Here is an 18,476-nt window from a genome sequence, read left to right as displayed (position 1 = left end):
AAATGGAAGGAGGATGGAGAGTGACAGGGCAGAGAAAAGAAGGTGGAACAACCAAGAAGGGTACTTTGATCAGGAGGTGTAGAAAAGAGGAGGCATGGATGGACCCAGCGGGTATTATGCTAAGTGAAATAAGTCAGACAGAGAAAGACAAATACCATAGGATTTCACTTATGTGTGGAATCTAATGAACAAAATAATATAGAAGCAGACTCATAGATACAGAAAACAGACTGACATTTGTCAGAGGACAAGGGGCTACGGGGGCTGGGTGAAAAAGGTGAAGGAATTAAGCAGTACAAATTGGTAGTTACAAAACAGTCTTGGGGTGTGAAGTGCAGCATGGGGAGTATGGTCAGTAACATGGTGATAAATATGAATGGGGCCAGGTGGAGACTTGAAGCAGTGGGGAAACCACTGTGAAGCACACGGTTTTCTAACCACTTTGCTGTACATCTGAAACTAATTCAGAAAAATACTGAACGTAAACTCTAATTGAAAAAAATTAAAGTAAAAAAAGAGGATAGAGACAAGAGGTGGAGTTAAAGAGTTAAAGGTCAGAGCACTACAGTACAGTGTCTTTCAAACTTTCTGGACAGGAGCCATTTTAAGAAATATAAATTTCAATATGACTCAGCATACACACATACACACACACCCCACTCTCACGGTACCTATCTGCATGTATATAAATAAGGTGTTGCACAAAAGTTTCATAATACAATCTTATTTGGGAGATACTATCAGGTATTTTTTAATCTACCTCATTCTGTTTAATTTCTTTCAAACTGCTGATTATGAGCTACTAAATTGATTTCAAGACTCACTAACAGAAAAAATAACCCACAGGGTAAACAGTATTGTTTTAGTGTCTTGTACACTAAAGTTGGTTTTAAGAGGAACTTTTTTTTTAAATCATCATAGCTTGGAGTAGTTGACATTCTTGGTCATATCATCAGCTGTAAAACATTTGTTGAATAAACGAACTAATTAATGGAAGAAAAAAGCAAATGAAGCCACCTGGTCATGAATAACATATAATTGGCCAATGATCAAAGTAGCATGTCGCCCACATAAAGGTGGCTGGAGGAAACATAGAGTATGTGATTATTACTCTGTAAATTAGTAGCTGTTCTTTTATTTATTGGATAGACAAGTATCAACTTGTTCTTTTCTAAAAAATACAAAGCAGAATACCAGTTAATCAAATTCTCCCTTAAAAGTGGAAAATAAACATTAAAAATTTGTAATAAAAATGGGAAAATAAGCAGAGAGAAAGAGCTGAGAGAACAGTTAACAGTTTAGAGCAGAAAAGAAGAGCTATTATTAAGGGAATAAGAAAAAATAGGGAACAGAAATCACAGCCAGAGAGTTGTAAATAATTAAAAAGCCAATAAAAACAGTGCTGGCAATGATTCTAAGACTAAGTTTCACTCTTGGATCTCATATTCTTCTTTCTTTTATTTGTTCCTTCCAGGTATTGAAAGTTATTGGGTAAAATGCCCATTTACTAAATATAGGGGTGTGTACTTATCTCCCATACCCCAATATATATATATGTATATATATTTATATCCAAATATCCTCAAAGTAATCCTATAAATACCTGTAATCTAGTATTTAAAATAAGAATTTCCTTGTAGCATAACAGTACCTTTACTATTTGAAATTAGAGGCTTTATATTTGAGTAGAACATTATTTCAGGAGAGAAAAATATATTAATAATAAATGAAACTACAAAGGAAACAAGATATTATATTTCAAAATCCAATAAGTAATGTTCAATGCCTTAAATATTATCAGAGAAAACTTTTCAGGTGTGGTAAAAATGAATATAGAGACCACTATATTAGAATGCTATATTAGTTACATATTTCATTTAAGCATGTATTTGTGTAAACATAAATTTTTTACTATAGGAGAAACTTGTCCTAACAAAATAAAAATGGTGTGATAGGTTATCACTTTATAACAGAGTGGACATGAAGTTCACTTTATTAACCTCCTGCTTTAGCTACTCTGTTGAATAAATGGATTTGTCTCTTGTCTGTACCTTCATTTCCTTAAGTAATATCTACTTACTAATGTGGTAGATATTACTCTCTTAATGTGGATCCTCTTTGGGGGCCATCCTTCTCTTTTTGCCTTTGTACTTTTATTTACTCTTTAACTGTATGGGGGCGGGGAGCCAATCAGACTCCTGTACTTTTTACAGTTTCCAAGGAGCTTACCTAGTGTTTTCTCTTTTCTGCTAATTCGTTTAGAAAAATGCAGACAATTTCTGTCTCCTCTCTGAGCCAATTATTATTATCAAATCTTAGAACTAAACCAGTCTATGCCAAATGAAGCAGAAGAATCAATAGATTGCAGATATTTCAGATAGACAAGAGCAAAAGAAGCCAATTTTTGGTGGTCTCTACTTAAATTCTTGTGCATGCTCAGAAGTAAAAGAATACAGATAGGTTTTCCACTCCATGTTGAAAATCGGGTAAAAAAACAAATGATTACTGTATCTATATAAAATAAAATTTTCTGAATTCCTATTTAAAATTCAATTTTTCATAAATATTGGCTGTCTTTCTCACTATTTAACAAGTTCCTGTCTTTGTTTTATAATGATAGAGGTACACTCAAGTCCTACCAAAGTCTACTTTTAAGAAGAATAAACCAAAAAATCAGCAATTCTCCAGTTCCACATCCCACTAAACAACATTAAAAAAATGAAATAACATAAGTAGATGGGCAGTTGATAAAAATCAAATTCAGAATTAAAATATGAATCTACATATAGTAGTTATCATACTTAAGCATAATAATACATTTACCAAAGGAAGCTGAGGTAGTTCAATCACTCAAGAAGCAAAGACAACCGTACCCATAAGGACAGGTCAGCTGCCCCAACTATTCTGGACATATGGACAGATGACACCAAGACCCCAGTGAATGGTGAACTAAAAGAGGACAGTCATGTGTAAGGTAGACAGAAGCAGCAAGTCAGCGACAAAATGAATTGGGGTGTTCAATAAAACATCATTACCATCAAATGGCAAACCTAACAGCAGGAGAAAACTGCTGAAACAAATTTAGACCTGAAATGGGGAGTTTCATGGGAGCAAAACTACAGGTGTATTCAATGGTCAGGAGCTAACTCCAAGCAGCTTTGCAGCAATCACTACCATAACCATATTTCCTTTCAGAATATAAATGGCACAGGACTAAAACCACACGTGTGGCTCCTTCCTCTAGGCCGCTGAGAAATCGAACAGTCTGGAGGAAGAAAACGGGAGTGAGTATTACAGATTTGCTCATGGCCACATCCCTTTGAAACTCCTGAGTGAATGCCATGAAAATAAGAGTATATTTTTGGAGGATTCTTCATCACTTCATCTAAATATACCAAGGAAACAACATTCTTTTAAAGGAGATGACCAAAGCCATGCCCAAGTGGGGTTGGTTTCCACACAATAGTATCAATATGCTATTGTCAGATATTTTGGCAAAATATATTTTATACTCAAGGACCTAATCACATAAAAGTTTTCAGTCAGGAATAATGCACTTATGACCATAAGTTACTTGTCAAGCATAACACCATCACAATAAAAAGTCTTAATACAATCAATGTTTCTGTTTGCATTTCCATGGCCTTCTGGGGTTGCATTCCCATGAGAGGAATCTGGAGCTGAGCTCATCCCTCCAGGTAACCTATTTGATGACAGTCATGTGGACAGTCAGGTGATGGGTTTGGGTGGCTAAGGAGGAAGCAATAATGGGGAAAAAGGGAAAAGAACAGATCATCTGCATAACCTAATAAAAAAGAATGGGACAGCGATCAGAAGAAATTGGGCAACAGTGAAATACCCAGGTGGATGCACCAGACTTTTCAGTTCTGTTTCAAAACCATCACTCAATCACTCCTTTGATCAAGTCTCATTTCTGGGCATCGAGGTAATAATACCTGTTCCTCTGGCTACATGAAGACAGAACTAGCTCAAGTATCGTAGGGAAGATATAAGTCCCCCCTTTTTTTTGTTGTTAGCTCTTTAGTTGGGTTTTTCACAGACTGTTATATAATATTGGCCTTTAAGTACTTTGAATTTCCCAAATGTGTTATCTATTAAAACTCAAATGTAAAAATGTCTTTGAACAACAAATATAAATTATTTTGGGTTAATCTTTTGTTTTGAATGAATTCTATATATTCCACTAGGTGATGAATGAGAAATGTTTGATCTCATAGTTATATTAAGTCTGATATCATTCTTATAATTCTCAATGGAACCCAAATTTTACTGAATTTGTTTGCTTTTCATTGTTTCTAGATTAGCTTCTGTCTTCACATTTTCTTTGATTTTCCTAAATATTTGTCAATCCAATAAAATTATTTTAGAATCTGTGTTAACTACTACAAGATGCAGCTTACTTCCACAGTATAAGCAACTAATGTGCAATTAAGGACTTTGCTTCCACAATTCTTTCCTCTCTAGAATTAACCATTTTCCATTATCTATGGGATTATTCTTGACAGAATAATACTATCCCCCTCTTTTTTTTTTTACTATCCCCCTCTTTTAAAATCCTTCCCTTAAGAGCTTAAAAGTCTCCCCAGTTATCATTCATTTCTACACAACTCTTTCCAGCAAAACTACTCCAAAGAGCTGTCTAGACTTTCAGACTCGCCTCTCTCACCTCCCCTCTCTCACCTCCCCTCTGACACATTCACTTCAGTCAGTTTTTGTCCCGCCATCCCACCCCACCCTACCCAGTGCTCAATTCTTAGTCCTTACTTTACTTGGTCCCATAGCAGCTTTTGATACAACTGATGGCTCCCTCCTTGAAACATTCTCTTCACTTGCATTCTCTTTAGCACTCTTCCTCTTTCCTCACTAGCAGATCACAGAAAGGAAGGGGGGGAGGATGGGAAATCCTAAACACCCCCACTCTTCCATTAAGGGAAGAATAAAACAAGAACAACTTTGCTTGTGATGTAAGACCCTCTATGTTTTCGGGTATTAAATATCTGTAAAAGGTAATGAAACTCTGTGAAAACTACCAAACACTTCCCCAGGCTGGACTGAAATTCCTTTATGAGGTAAAAATAATAACCCCTCAGGGTCTTGTTTATAAATAACATGTCTCAGGTTACCTAGTAACAAAACATGGGCCAGACCAGTCTACTGGTTGTTCCGTCTACATGGAGAGCCTTCCACTTCTCAGCACTCTCACTCTGAGGGGCTACTATTTCATCCTTTTGGTATCAAGCAAAAAAAAAAAAAAAGAAAGTCTTCCTTGGGAGACCTTCTATGACATCCTCCCTCTTATAGCTCTAGTCTAAATTGTGCTTGTTGACTGTACCTTCCAGAACATGTGCCTTCCATTTTTCTTTTTATCAATTATTACATTTAAGGCCCAACTGAGATATGTTGGTACCCTGGGCTAGCTAACAACTTGCCATTCTTTAGATCAATATTCTTTAAATACTTAGCTGGGCTGAGGTTCTGTCTTCAATTCATATCCTTTTGTTGTTAGTCAAGCATATCCATGTAGAAGTTTTACCCCACATCCCCAAACCCTAATCACACCTTCCGAGCATCATAGTAAAAACATTCTCCCAACCATATATAACTCCCTCCGTGAAAATACTGTTGTCAAATACAACTTTATCTGCAATTATAATTAAACTCTGTCCTGGGAAAATCCATGGCTAGTCTATGTTTTCATCCAATTCTGTCTATAATTACCAGTTATTTGTATGATTTTCTATTTTATGTTGATATCTGCTAATAGACATAAACATTCAGATAGAAAAGGCATCTGTTTTGTTCAACACTGTATCCCTGGTGCCAATAAAATGCCTAATACATGATAGACGCTCAATAAGTGCTTGAATAACAAATTATTCAATCCATAAGCTATGTTATTTTAGACATGAATGTGTCTATCAAAAGTCCTTTGTATAATGTAACATAGAGAACTTACTTCTCTACCAAAGACCACATATGTTATACCAACTTTAAAAATGATTAGCCAGTATAATCAGTGACATTTATCGGAGTTAGTTTTCTATTTTCATTACCAGCATTTTGAAAATTCAACTCCTTTGTCATATTTTCTTTTGCTCATCCATACCAAATATACAAGTCCTAAGTGGGAATGGAAATAGGGGATCCCTTTATCACTCAGGCATTTTATTGCTGGCCTAATGCCCAACTGCATATGTGCAAAATAAAGACTTAAGAAACTACCGAAATACCCTTTCCTTTATTTATTTGGGGAGGTAGGCAGACTTCCTCCACTAGACACTTTTACCATCATCTAATTAATCAGTTAAACAATAAAAAACTTATAAAATACTATAGCAATATTTGTAGAATGTGGCGATTATAAAAACTTAATATCAACTAATAAAAACAGAAAATATGGGGTGTTTCCAGACAATTTCTCATACTAAACTCTCATCCCTTATAATCTGTTGTAGTAAAAACTCTGAGAGGCATTTCTGTACCAACTTCTCAGGGGCAGTTTTTCATTTTAAAATTCAGGAAGTTTTTATTTCCTCCAACTTTGTTTTTACAAAATAGAGAAAAACATTCTGAACATTATTGCTTTGTGTATTTGAGAGGGGAGATAATAATTAAAAATAACTGCAAACATGTATGGATAGCTGATTAATGCTAGACATTTACACATGATCTCTTGCTTAATCTTCCTAAGAATCTTCAAGGATCGATCATGTTTTTAATCCCATTTTATCACTAAAGAAAAAAAAGATTAGTGAGACTAAATAACTTCCCTAAATCCAAAGCTGTAAATGAGAGACCCAGAATTCTAACCCATACCATCTTGATTCCAAATCCCACGCACCTAATGCCCACATCACAGTCCAGTGTGTTTATGGTTATATATTCATTTTTATATAAGAAAACTTTTGAGTAAACAACACTGAATATAACTAACAAATATACGCATGTAGAGAACAAATTACAGCCTGAATTTTAATAAAGTCTTCTGCAAAGATATATTTTCCAGAAAATTAAATTTTGGCATTTTGGCAATATACTTTATAATACACTTTAAATAAAAATAATCTCTCCCATCAAAAATGATAATGGTAAATGAAAGAGATATCTCTTTTATTCCTTCATTAGTGGACCAAAATTATAAAGAAGTCATGAACAATGTTAAAATCAATCAATTTCAGAATAAAAGTAATATTTCCCTTAAGTGGTACCAGACAAAGAGTGGATTCTATGTTCTATGGTATACACATACACACATATATAAAATAATGTAACATGCAAAATTATATTTTTGTCATTTGCTAATTCCTAATTCTTAAAAAAATTATAAAAACATCTATAATTACTGTGTTGTACATCTGAAACTAATACAAAATAATATTGAATGTAGCTTTAATATTCAAAAATAAAAACAACAGAAGGAATTGGACAGTTTTAATGGATATGGAATAAGTTGGGAGAAAATAAAGTCCAAAATACAATGTGGAAAAATCTATAATTATAAAAGACTAGAGGCCTGGTGCACAAAATTCATGCACTGGGGAGGCGGGGGTCCCTCAGCCTGGCCTGCGCCCTTTTACAGTCTGGGACCCCTTGGGGGATGTCCGGGACCCCTCACTCCTTACCGCCTGCTTGCTCGCTGCTCCTTAGCAGAGTTGGGAGAGGCTCCTGCCACCACCGCTGCGCTCGCCAGCCGTGAGCCCGGCTTCTGGATGAGCAGTGCTCCCCCTGTGGGAGCACACTGACCACCAGGGAGCAGCTCCTGCATTGAGTGTCTGCCCCCTGGTGGTCAGTGCACATCATAGCAACTGGTTGTTCTGGTCGTTCCACCATAACGGTCGCTTAGGCTTTTATTATATAGGTAAGAAATACCTGATGTGTCATCAGTTATGTTATTATTTAAATCTATTAGCTCATTTTGTTCAAAAGTATTAGTAATATCAAAGAGGGTTCAGCTTAACTAAAATCCATAAAAAGGCTCCCCTACTCCCTCTTTTTCTTCTAGCTATTCATGAAGACGATGGTGGAACTAGTTCCTGGCCTTTGCCCATAAAAGCACAAAAGGGAAATAGTCAGTAAGTACAGTATACTTCTCAAGATTGCAGCCTAAAATCTCTGATTGCTGTGAGTCATGAGATTTTTCACTTGTTAAAACTGGGAAGGTAAAATGTATTTCCTTGCCAAAAGTGAATGCACAGCTCTGTAGTATATGTTTGCAAAAATTTCTCTAAGTACACAATCCAATGTTATTCCTACGCATTGAAGCCGGCCTTACATAACAGCCTAAATATCCAGGTTTACTAGCATTTATGAGAAGGCAATGTTTTATGTATTCATCAATCATCTTTTAATTATAGGCCTCAATACTAATATGGTATTCAAAGCAAAAATACAACATAAAGTCTTAATCCATCATCATTTCAAAGTTATGAAGACAAAATACATACATTTGTATTCAGTTTAAAAGGGAATGAATCAATGATCATAGGCACTTTACATTTCTATAGAAGGGTGGCTTACTTTTTAGATTTATGGGAAGGGAAAAAGAAAAATCTCAAACATGATGCTATTACAAGTTCCTTCTAATAAACTGTGGAAAAAAGGAACTTAGAAATAGATAAATAACTTCATGCTATCATATATAGTTAACTAACTAGATATTATTAAAGTCATGTAGCAATATATCTTCCTGCCTTCTAAACCCCAGAGGGAATATTAATATTGTATGTTGAAATATTTCCATCACACTGAGCCATCCTGCTATCTAAAATAATAACTTAAGACATATCCTATATAATAAAGATGTAATATGCAAATGGTCGATACGTCATGAAGTGTAACTACCGACCATGTAAGGACCGGATCACAGATCAGCAGGAGGGTGGGGAAGCAAGCTACAAGCAGGCGGTGGAGAGCTACAGGAGGGGGCAGGGCAGCAAGCTATGAGGGAGGGCGGGGGGGGGAGGACGGAGGGAGCTACAGGAGGGTGGGGCAGCGGGCAGAGAGCTACTGAAGGGTGGCAGCGAGCTACTGGAGCATGGATTCGTGGACAGGGCTACTAGTATAAAGATAAGAACTCAAGCTACATGATAATTTTGTAGCCAAACACCTAACTTTAAAATTCTTTTAATGTCCACTTAACTTATAAGTTACTGAAAAGCGAATGATCAGATTTCAAGCATTACAACTTCATGGCATTTTATGTCATTGTCATCCAAGTAAGTTGCAATCTGAAAAATTGCAAGAAGAAACATCCTGATTCACTGTTTAAAAATTTCTCAATGGATAATTTCTATGAGAGATTTATGCATTTATACTTATAAGCAGTTACTCTATAGATTGTGCTTTTCATCTGGGTATTTGAAGGTAAACATTATTTTGCAAATTTAAAGATTTGAATTCTGACATTAAATGACTTGAAACATAAAACATATAGTAAGTAACATTGAATTGTATACCTATGTAAACCTGAGTTTAGTTCCTGCTCTCAATGGCTCTGTGCTGGACACAGAACTCGATTGGGTGTACTGTATTGCATGTGATTTAGGGTCCGCTCACTGAATAAAAGAAGAGTTACCTCTAGTGCTGAAATAAATCGAGGCTTCACTTGTGTCCCTTACCTTTGCCATGACTTCTCCCATCCTCCAAAAGCGGCACTACAATAGTGTTGTTCACATTTCCAGGTGATCGCACAGCTGTGTAGACAACAGGCACCGACTGTACCACCACGGGGATGCGGTGAACGTGACTCAGTTTGTTAGACTGTAAATTCATGGGACTTGACGGTGGTACAGGATGGATAATGTGCAAAAACTGCTGGCCTCCTACACCAGATGCCGAGGCAACAAGGGGCCCTGGAGTTAATACTGTTGACGAAGATGATGCTGAAGATACTGATGTTATAACAGTTGGGGAGGAGGCTGGACGACTAGAAGATGAGGAAGAGGTTGAAGTTGAAGAAGGTGAGGAGGCAGACGCTGTCATGGAAACTGGAGACGACGAAACGGCTGTGGGGGATGTCCTGGCTTTGTTGATAGATAAGTCCACTGGCTCAGTTTGTGTCTGGAAGTGATCTACAGATAACGAGTCCTCCGGGGGCTCCCCTTTCACATTATTTAACAACAGAGGAACAGCTTCCATATCGGGGTAGTTGTGGACGTTTGGAGACTGTGGGGAGAAAAATGGAACACACATTTATCTTCGTTGGTCATACATTTTAATAGGTGCAAGATTTTTTTACTGGAATGATTGTTAATTTTTCTTATTGCTATGAGACATTAATCTGTTCCCCAAATAGTTCAAGGATTGCTCTGTGCCAATTATGATTAAAGTTGAGAGTACAAAAGTACTAGACAGAGTAACACAGGCCTCTGCTATAAAGACACTTCCATCCTGTTGGGAGAGACAGGCAGAGCCATTAAAGTCCAGTGAAATAAGTGTGTTATGGAGGAGGAAGGAGGACATAGGAACCTAATAGTGAATAGCATTTTATAGAAAATGTTCTAAAAGACAAGTGCAGTATATAAAGCATTACCTACTTAAAACTACAAATACAACCTATTTAATTAAAAACATTCATTTTGTTGGTTTTATCCACCCTTCATTTATGAGTCTCAATTTCCTCAGTTATAAACTAATGGAATTCTGATTAGATAACCTGAAACATCGTTCCAGCTCTAGGTTCCACGATTTTACAATCTAACGCTTATCCAACATTATCATAATCTGGAGGCATAATGTTGCCGGGCAATGATACTGGGAAAAGTTTCATGTTTGCTGAAAAAGATACCGTACAATTCTCATGAGCATTAATACAAATCATTCCTAACAATTAGATTATAACTTAACTTAGTGATGACAACATTTTTTTCTCAAAATAATTTACACAACTATTATAATATGGCTTTTAGAAAATAATAATCTCAGGGAAACCATTTTTTTCTGGAAATTTTAAATTGTCTATGACTGTCTTGTTTAACTTAAGATAATGATAATAATTTGACCAAATTCAATGTTATTCTTTTAATGTTTTTTTTAATGTTTTTATTGATTTGAGAGAGAGGAAGGGATGGAAAGAAAGAGGGAGGAAAGGAGGGAAGGAGGGAGGGAGAGAGAGAGAGAGAGAGAGAGAGAGAGATGGATGTCAGAGAGAAACATCAATGGGCTGCCTCTCATATGTGCCCCAATCAGGGATCAAATATGTGCCTGACCAGGAATCAAACCCACAACCTTTTGGTGTATGGGCTGACAACCAACTGACCCACATGTGGGCTCATTCTTTTAAGTTTCAATGAGCAAATTTTAATAATAATAATAATAATGACTCCAAGATTTTGCCCAGACTAATGGACGCAGCATTTTATTCCTGGGCATTAATACTAGTATAATTTATTCTTATATTCAACTACCCATAAGTTCAACAAGTATTTATTGGATGCCTACTTCTGAGGCCCATATGGCTCAAGAATTCACTTGGCATGTGTCAGCCTTAACAGAGAGTTTAAATCTAACTTGACCAGGCTAGTATAGACATTATTGTTCTATTATATGAAAACCAAAAACGCCTTTTCAGCTTCATTATGTTATCAGAACAACAATGCCTAAAATTATATGAAATTGGTACATTTCATTGTAAAAGATTTTGGTTTGCTATTCCCCAAAAAACTTCAACATACACTTAAAGGAACAAAACATCTTTCTTAAAATTTTCTTTTATAGAATATAAGCTATAACTCCATTCAGAACATATAATAGGCATTAGTGTAAGAAAATTTTATCTTGCAACAATGAGAAAAGAAAAAAAAAAGTCAACAATTGTACCAGATCAACTAAAAAGGGGAAATGAATTGATGTTTTTTTGTTATTGTGTTTTTTGGTTTTTTTTTTTTGCTTCTAAGATAACATGGTTACTGACCTACAGAACGATAAAATTAGAAAATATAAAAATGAATCACCCAAAATATTTCCTGCATGAAATTCTAAATAACAATATTTCATTTATATGCTGAAATTGAGAAATAAGTTTTAATCTTTTCAGACATTAAGACACAAAAAAATATGAACACCATGAACAACTACTTTTATAAAAAGCTGTTATCATTAACCAGTTTTCTAACTAGAACACTTTTTCAATTGCTTCCCAGCATTATCACCTAATTACTTTGTAGAACATTATGTTTCTCATTAGTATGTTATAGCCACATAGAAATCCTGTTATTTTATGAAAGGCTGCTTTCATAAAACATCGCAAATGATCTATCATTATAATTATAAAATATGTCATTAAGACTATGTTATCCAATACCTTTTGACTTCAGATATAGTCTTGATTAAATTTTCTCTTTGTACTGTATTAAGACATTTCAAAATTCTAATTTTGGAAATAGTGACTACTTTCATCACACATTATTCTCCTCAAATATCTACTTACACACAAGCTTCCTACATAGGTTTACAAACCAAGGGCTGAGATGTAATTCACCATTGTAAAAACATTTTATAAAGTAAACAAAAGACTTCTTTAGCAAATTATGACAATACCGAAGGTGATACATACTAGTACAGAGCTTCTTTGTAAAGAGATGGCTTCTGAGGTATCAAACTTCCCTGAGCTTTGTAACTGGCTTAGAATTCCCCAGATTATGAACAGGAGTCCACCTTTTGAAGGTAGCTGCTTAGTCCCTCAATAGGAAAAATATTTACTCTTAAAGCGGTTTTACAATACTAGAAGAGTGTTTCTCTTATAATTCTGTTGTATATATTAGAAAGCTATGAAAACTGTACATTAATAACCCACAGGAGCTTTCAAAAACTCGAGAACTACATAGCTTTTGTATGAGCTTATGCCAAAATATACAAAATGATCATAAAAATTAGGAAGGATACACCAAATCTTTGAACTACAGATTATCTTATGTGGAACCTTGCAGGCACATTATGCATGAATATATAAGCATAAACATCACAGAGGCACATGCTGGTTCCTTTTCCATATGTAGCAATTAAAATGGAGCCAACATGTCCAAAAACAATGCCTCATCAGTATTAAGAGGACAAAATCCTTATTGCACCATTCATCTGTTTACAGTGTTGACATAATAGCATATCCTCACAGCCCATACTAATCGCTTCTACAGTGAAAACGTGAAAGGCAAAGCCACCCACAATTCCAGCTTTAGGCTGAACGTACACATACATAAACCAGCAATACTGCGGAAATATGGTTTCAAAACAGCTATGGCATACTCTTGTTCCTCCTTTTAGGACAGAGAAAAGACCTGAGTGATTTGATCCTGAAATCAGTATTAGGAATTCATTTCTTTTCTTCAGAAAGTGGAACACTGAAATGGACTGGTTCTGATATTTGAATCCATGAATGAGTGGCTACAGTGAGGTGATGGGGAGCACAGGAAACAACCAAGAGAGAACAAAAGCTGAGAGAAACCATGGGAAAACACTGAAAGAGAAGTACACAGAGCTTCCCTTTAACAGTTAAATGAAAGGACTATACATATTTGAGAAAGCGAGAAAAGATATGGGTATGTTATCAGAAAACTAAGGGGTAGAGACACTGAGAAGACCACAAATAATAAGAAAAGTTGTAAGCCGTAGCATATTGAGGAAGAGAAACTTCTGTAAAAAGAACAAATAAAGGGTTCCATCCTAAAATTTTCCCTTTATTATTAACTGGGCAATTCTTGATACAACACTGATGGACTAGTGTCAACTAAACTTGGTTGCTTTTGTTGTTTGTTTTAAAGCTCATTAAGAGTTTTGCCTGGGAATGGTAATTTTAGCTGATTTTTCACTGTTCATCACCCTGGTGTGGAGGACATGATTCAACATTAAATTCAATATTATCTGAAAAAAACCCACACCTTTAAAGACACAGAGATTGTAAGAAAAGACTGGATTTTTGTCAGAGAATGAAAGTAATTTCATTTTTGAAAATATTATGTATCACTTAAAAGGGTCTACAAGTAAAATTTTAAATAAACGTGTCAAGAAATGATTGTGTAAATACATACAAAAGTGCATCAAGTGTTATTGTTTTATAAACATAACAATCCTAATATATAAAAACCCAGGGTCCGTAACGTCCAAAACAACCGAAGGCTCTACTGAACACCGGAAGCCAGTCCTGCAGTCAGTGCTGGGTTGCCGTGGCGACCCAGCACTGACTGCCGCTGGTGTGGGCACAGTGACCCAGCACTGACTGCCGAGGGGGCTTAGGATCAGGCCTGGAGAGAGGCTCAGAGAGAGAGGCAGGGTCTGATCCATAGCCTCCGTGGCAGCTGTTGATCAGCCGTTGCCTCTTTCTCTCTGGGCTTTGCCAGCAGCCATGCCTCTGTTTCTCTCCAGGCCACCGTGGGGGCTGCTGATCAGCCCCACCTCTCTGATCAGGCCCTGAGATAGGCCCAGAGACGCTGACTGGCATAGAAACCGATCAATCAGAACCAAATCTGGGTGAGCTGTGAAGAGCCAATGGCTGCCTAGGAGGTGGAGCTTTTGACGCTGACTGGCATAGAAACCAACCAGTCAGAACCAAATTGGCCAGCAGGGGAGAGCAGTTAGGGGTGATCAGGCAGGCAGGCAGGCAGAGGGGTTAGGGGCAATCAGGCAGAGGCAGTTAAGGGCAATCAGGCAGTCAGGCAGGTGAGCGGTTAGGAGCCAGTGGTCCCAGATTGCAAGAGGGATGTCCGATTGGAGAGGGTGCAGGCTGAGCTGAGGAAACTCCCCTCCCCCCCCGTGCATGAATTTCATGCACCGGGCCACTAGTATACTTCATAAAAACATGTACATGAAAACATAAAGATAAATAGAAACAAGATTATTTTGTCACACTATCACTTTCTCCGAAAGTCTTAAAGCCACTTTTATTCACAAAATAAATATTATACATAATATTCTGTGAACATATTCCTCTCAGTGATCTGGAGATTACATGTGTGTTTTTCTAATCACATAATCATTTTCCTGAACAAACATGTAAAATACAGCTTCACCTCTTGGCATTTTGTTGAGTGAATGTAAAAGTGAATCTAAAAACTATGTGTTAGTACCCAGTGTATTGGATGTGTTTCCTACAGTCATCCACTAGTATCAGTTGAATAAAAAGCATTTTTTACACTAGTCATATATTTTAATCACAAGGAGATCTTAAAAAGAGAAAAAAGAAATGTCTGAACACCTCCTTATCTTTGGAAAGCCCTTCAGAGATTATGGGTAGTCATGGTTAGACAATATTCTGTTAATTGCTACCCAAGATTTATAAGCCTGTTTTTAAATTAATGGCACCAGGGATTTTTAGAGAAGTGGCATACGTACACACACACACACACACACACACACACACACACACACACACACACACTTGCACACACAAACAGGATGTCTCCAACTATCTAACAATTCATTCATCTCTTCAGCCAGCCAGTCAGCCAGCATTTAAATAAATGTTTAATGTTATCCTTATAAATTCTGAGATATAATTTCATGGCAGTTTTTAGAAAAGATTGTAAAGTGGTTTGCCTAACAATACATGGCTCCTGGCTTAACTATTTCAAGAATCTTTGTTTTAAAAGCCTGTCGTGTGGCTATTATAAAGAAAATTTGATTTGGATACAAAGGACTTAAACTTTATTTATTTGCTGGCAATCTTGGTATCATCATTAAAATTCTCTAGGTTTGAGCTTATCTACTTAAAAAAGAGTAATATTAATCCCAAACTCATACAATTGTTGTAAAGATTGAATTAAAGGCAGTAAGTGCTTTTAAGTAATAGTGAGAACAGTGAGAGGGAAATACCGGAGTTTCCCCTCTCAGAACTAAAAATTCCAAACACAACCTAATCTATTACTATAACTCTCAAAAGTTATACATTTACTGAACTCAGAGTAAGATATATTCTGATGTAGGATAATTCAGCCACACCGAGGTACAGTGTTTGCCAAACACTGTATATTACAAAAGTAGCTGAACAAGTAGGAATATTGTGAGCATTTTTAGATTACACAAAACAATTTCTCTTAAGGTATAGAAGAAAATAATCTGAAACTATTTAATTGGTTTCTGTATTTTTGAGCTTCATTAGATTGGTCCACAGGATGATCATGTACAGTTGATGGAATACACTTTAACTGGCCTGAATTCTTGCTGCCACGATTTAAATAACCTTTATCAATCCATAGTTCAGTTTGTATCCTTTATAACACTATATAAATAAATTAAAATGATTGCTTTGGGATGCTAACCATTCTTTAACAGTCTTATTGTGGGATGAAAACAGCAAAGCAATATTTGTTTTTTTGTGTGTCTCAGAAAACTAGTTTATGTAAGTTTCACTGTCTGAATTTGTGAGTAATCGAACATGTTGTTTTTTTATGGGAGGTGCTTAAAGAAACTTAAGTGTGCATTGCACGTAAAAAAAGGAAAGAAACTAAATCTAGGAGTCTGTATCTTGTGGTCATTTGAGCACTTAAATTATATACCATTATTTTAAGTGGAGATACATTTTAATTAAAGAGCTGAATTCCTTTCTTTACAGGAAATGCATAGTAGGTACATACCTTAGTTTTCGTGTCTTCCTTTCCTGAGTTAGTAAATGAAAGTATCAAGATATGAGCACCAAGCTTAAAGCAAAAAACCTGCAACTTTGACCATTTTTGCTCTAAGTATAAATGTCACTGAAAACCCATTTGTGAATAGAGCCTGCACTTCACATTCCACTATATTGTTTTATTTTACTAAAAAGGAGAGCCTATTTTTCAAGATTGGTCTTGCATGGGCCCGGGCCCTCATGGTCATCATTTACCTTGTTTTCAGTCCAGTGGTTTTTATTCTTTACATGTTCAAGGGCAAACTCTTAAAAACCAGTGTTGTTTAAGTGTGAATTTAGAAAACTGCCAAGAAAAAAATTAAAGCCAAGTAGACTAAACAATGAGAGATAGAATGAGAGATAAAATGTAGCTGCTCTAAAAGCATAGAGAAAGAATAAAAGGAAACGAGTACAAATATCCTACACTGACAATCTGGAACTTGGTTTTGAAAGTACTGAATGAGTTATCTACTTACATGTAAGGGGGAATTATTTTGAATATTTAATTCAATTGCTTTATATTAATCTCTCAAGTGTTAGTTTAAGAAATATTTGATTCTTTGAGAAAATTCAGAACATATGCATAACATAATGAACTCTTTGTGCTTTTATATATTTTCTATGCTTTCATAAATGAACTAAAAATGCTAGCCTTAAAAAAGGGTTCAGCACACACATAAATTTATTCCAAATTTTCCTTCTTTCCTAGTTATTATGTTTTTCATTACCTATTTATTTCCCAGGCTTTCATGAATCATATTATTTATGCAAAGCAATCAGAATCTATGTTTACAGTTGACTGCAAATCTGAAACTGGTTTGGCACGTGCATGGGAGTTAGTATGAGGTAAGAGGGATTCTTCTATATGGTGGTGGAAGATAGAGGGGATTCAGTTTATGCATTAATAGCAGACATTTCCTAATGAAAATACTGACAAGCATGTTTGGACATGAACATAATGTTTATATGTTATATGTAAATACATACATATTTAACAAATAAATAATATCACAATACTAGTATAATTGGTGAATACTGAATCACACACTTGCTAGATAAGAACATTGTGTTCAAGATATTAAATCACTTAAATCTTATTTACCTGGTCAAATGAGATAAAAAAGTCATATCATTAAAACACATGAGAAAAAGGAAGTCTAGGAAGTTAGTTTTGCTCCTGTTTTCTTATAACTGCTATCAAACTGAATCTAAAAAACATACATAGATGTCCTAAAAATAAATTTTATGTTTGCAATTATATGACATTTTAGAAAAGGCAAAATTATAGAGACAGTGAAAAGATCAGTGGTTGCCAGGGGCTTTGGGGGTGGGAGGGGAGAGATGAATAAGTGAAGCATAGGGGATTTTTAGGGCAGCAAAACTCTTCTGTATGTTACTGCAATGTTGTTTACATGTCAACATGCATTAGTCAAAACCCATAGAACTGTACAACACAAAGAATGAGCCTTAATGTAAACTATGGACATTACTTAACAACAATGTACCAATATAGGTTCATTAGATAATTAAATGTAACAAATGTGCCACACTAGTGCAAGACTCTAATAAAATAGAAACTGTTCAGTATTGAGGTATATGGAATTCTTAGATACAATCTGCCAAATTATTCTGTAAGTCTAAATTTGTAATAAAGTATAAAGCCACTAATTATTTTTTAAGAAAAATGGAATTCAACATTAACGCTAGCAATGAGATCCATTTTTGTCTATTATTTTGTCTACCATTCTTTGTAAAATTAATAATCCAAAACTATTTTCACAACATTTGTAAATTATGAAAAAAAAGAGGCAAGTGTTATAAGCTTATCTTTTCTACCTCACGATTAAAATTGTTTGTTCCT

The 18,476-nt window shown here is 35.6% G+C and overlaps 1 protein-coding gene across 2 annotated transcripts in view; it reads right to left on the bottom strand.

The window, feature by feature from the left end:
* The window catches only part of KLF12 (KLF transcription factor 12), a 675,261-nt gene that overhangs the window by 148,029 nt on the left and 508,756 nt on the right, over positions 1-18,476 (bottom strand). For both annotated transcript variants that reach the window (XM_080660594.1, XM_080660593.1), the window contains one exon: positions 9,639-10,185. In XM_080660594.1, the coding sequence (XP_080516720.1) occupies positions 9,639-10,185 (547 nt within the window). The remainder of the gene's footprint in view (positions 1-9,638; positions 10,186-18,476) is intronic.

The sequence above is a fragment of the Plecotus auritus genome (genome assembly GCF_963455305.1).
Source record: "Plecotus auritus genome assembly, chromosome: 3".
Taxonomy (NCBI): Eukaryota; Metazoa; Chordata; class Mammalia; order Chiroptera; family Vespertilionidae; genus Plecotus; species Plecotus auritus.
Note: the sequence above shows the minus strand (reverse complement) of the source record. Positions and strands in the feature narration are given on the sequence as shown.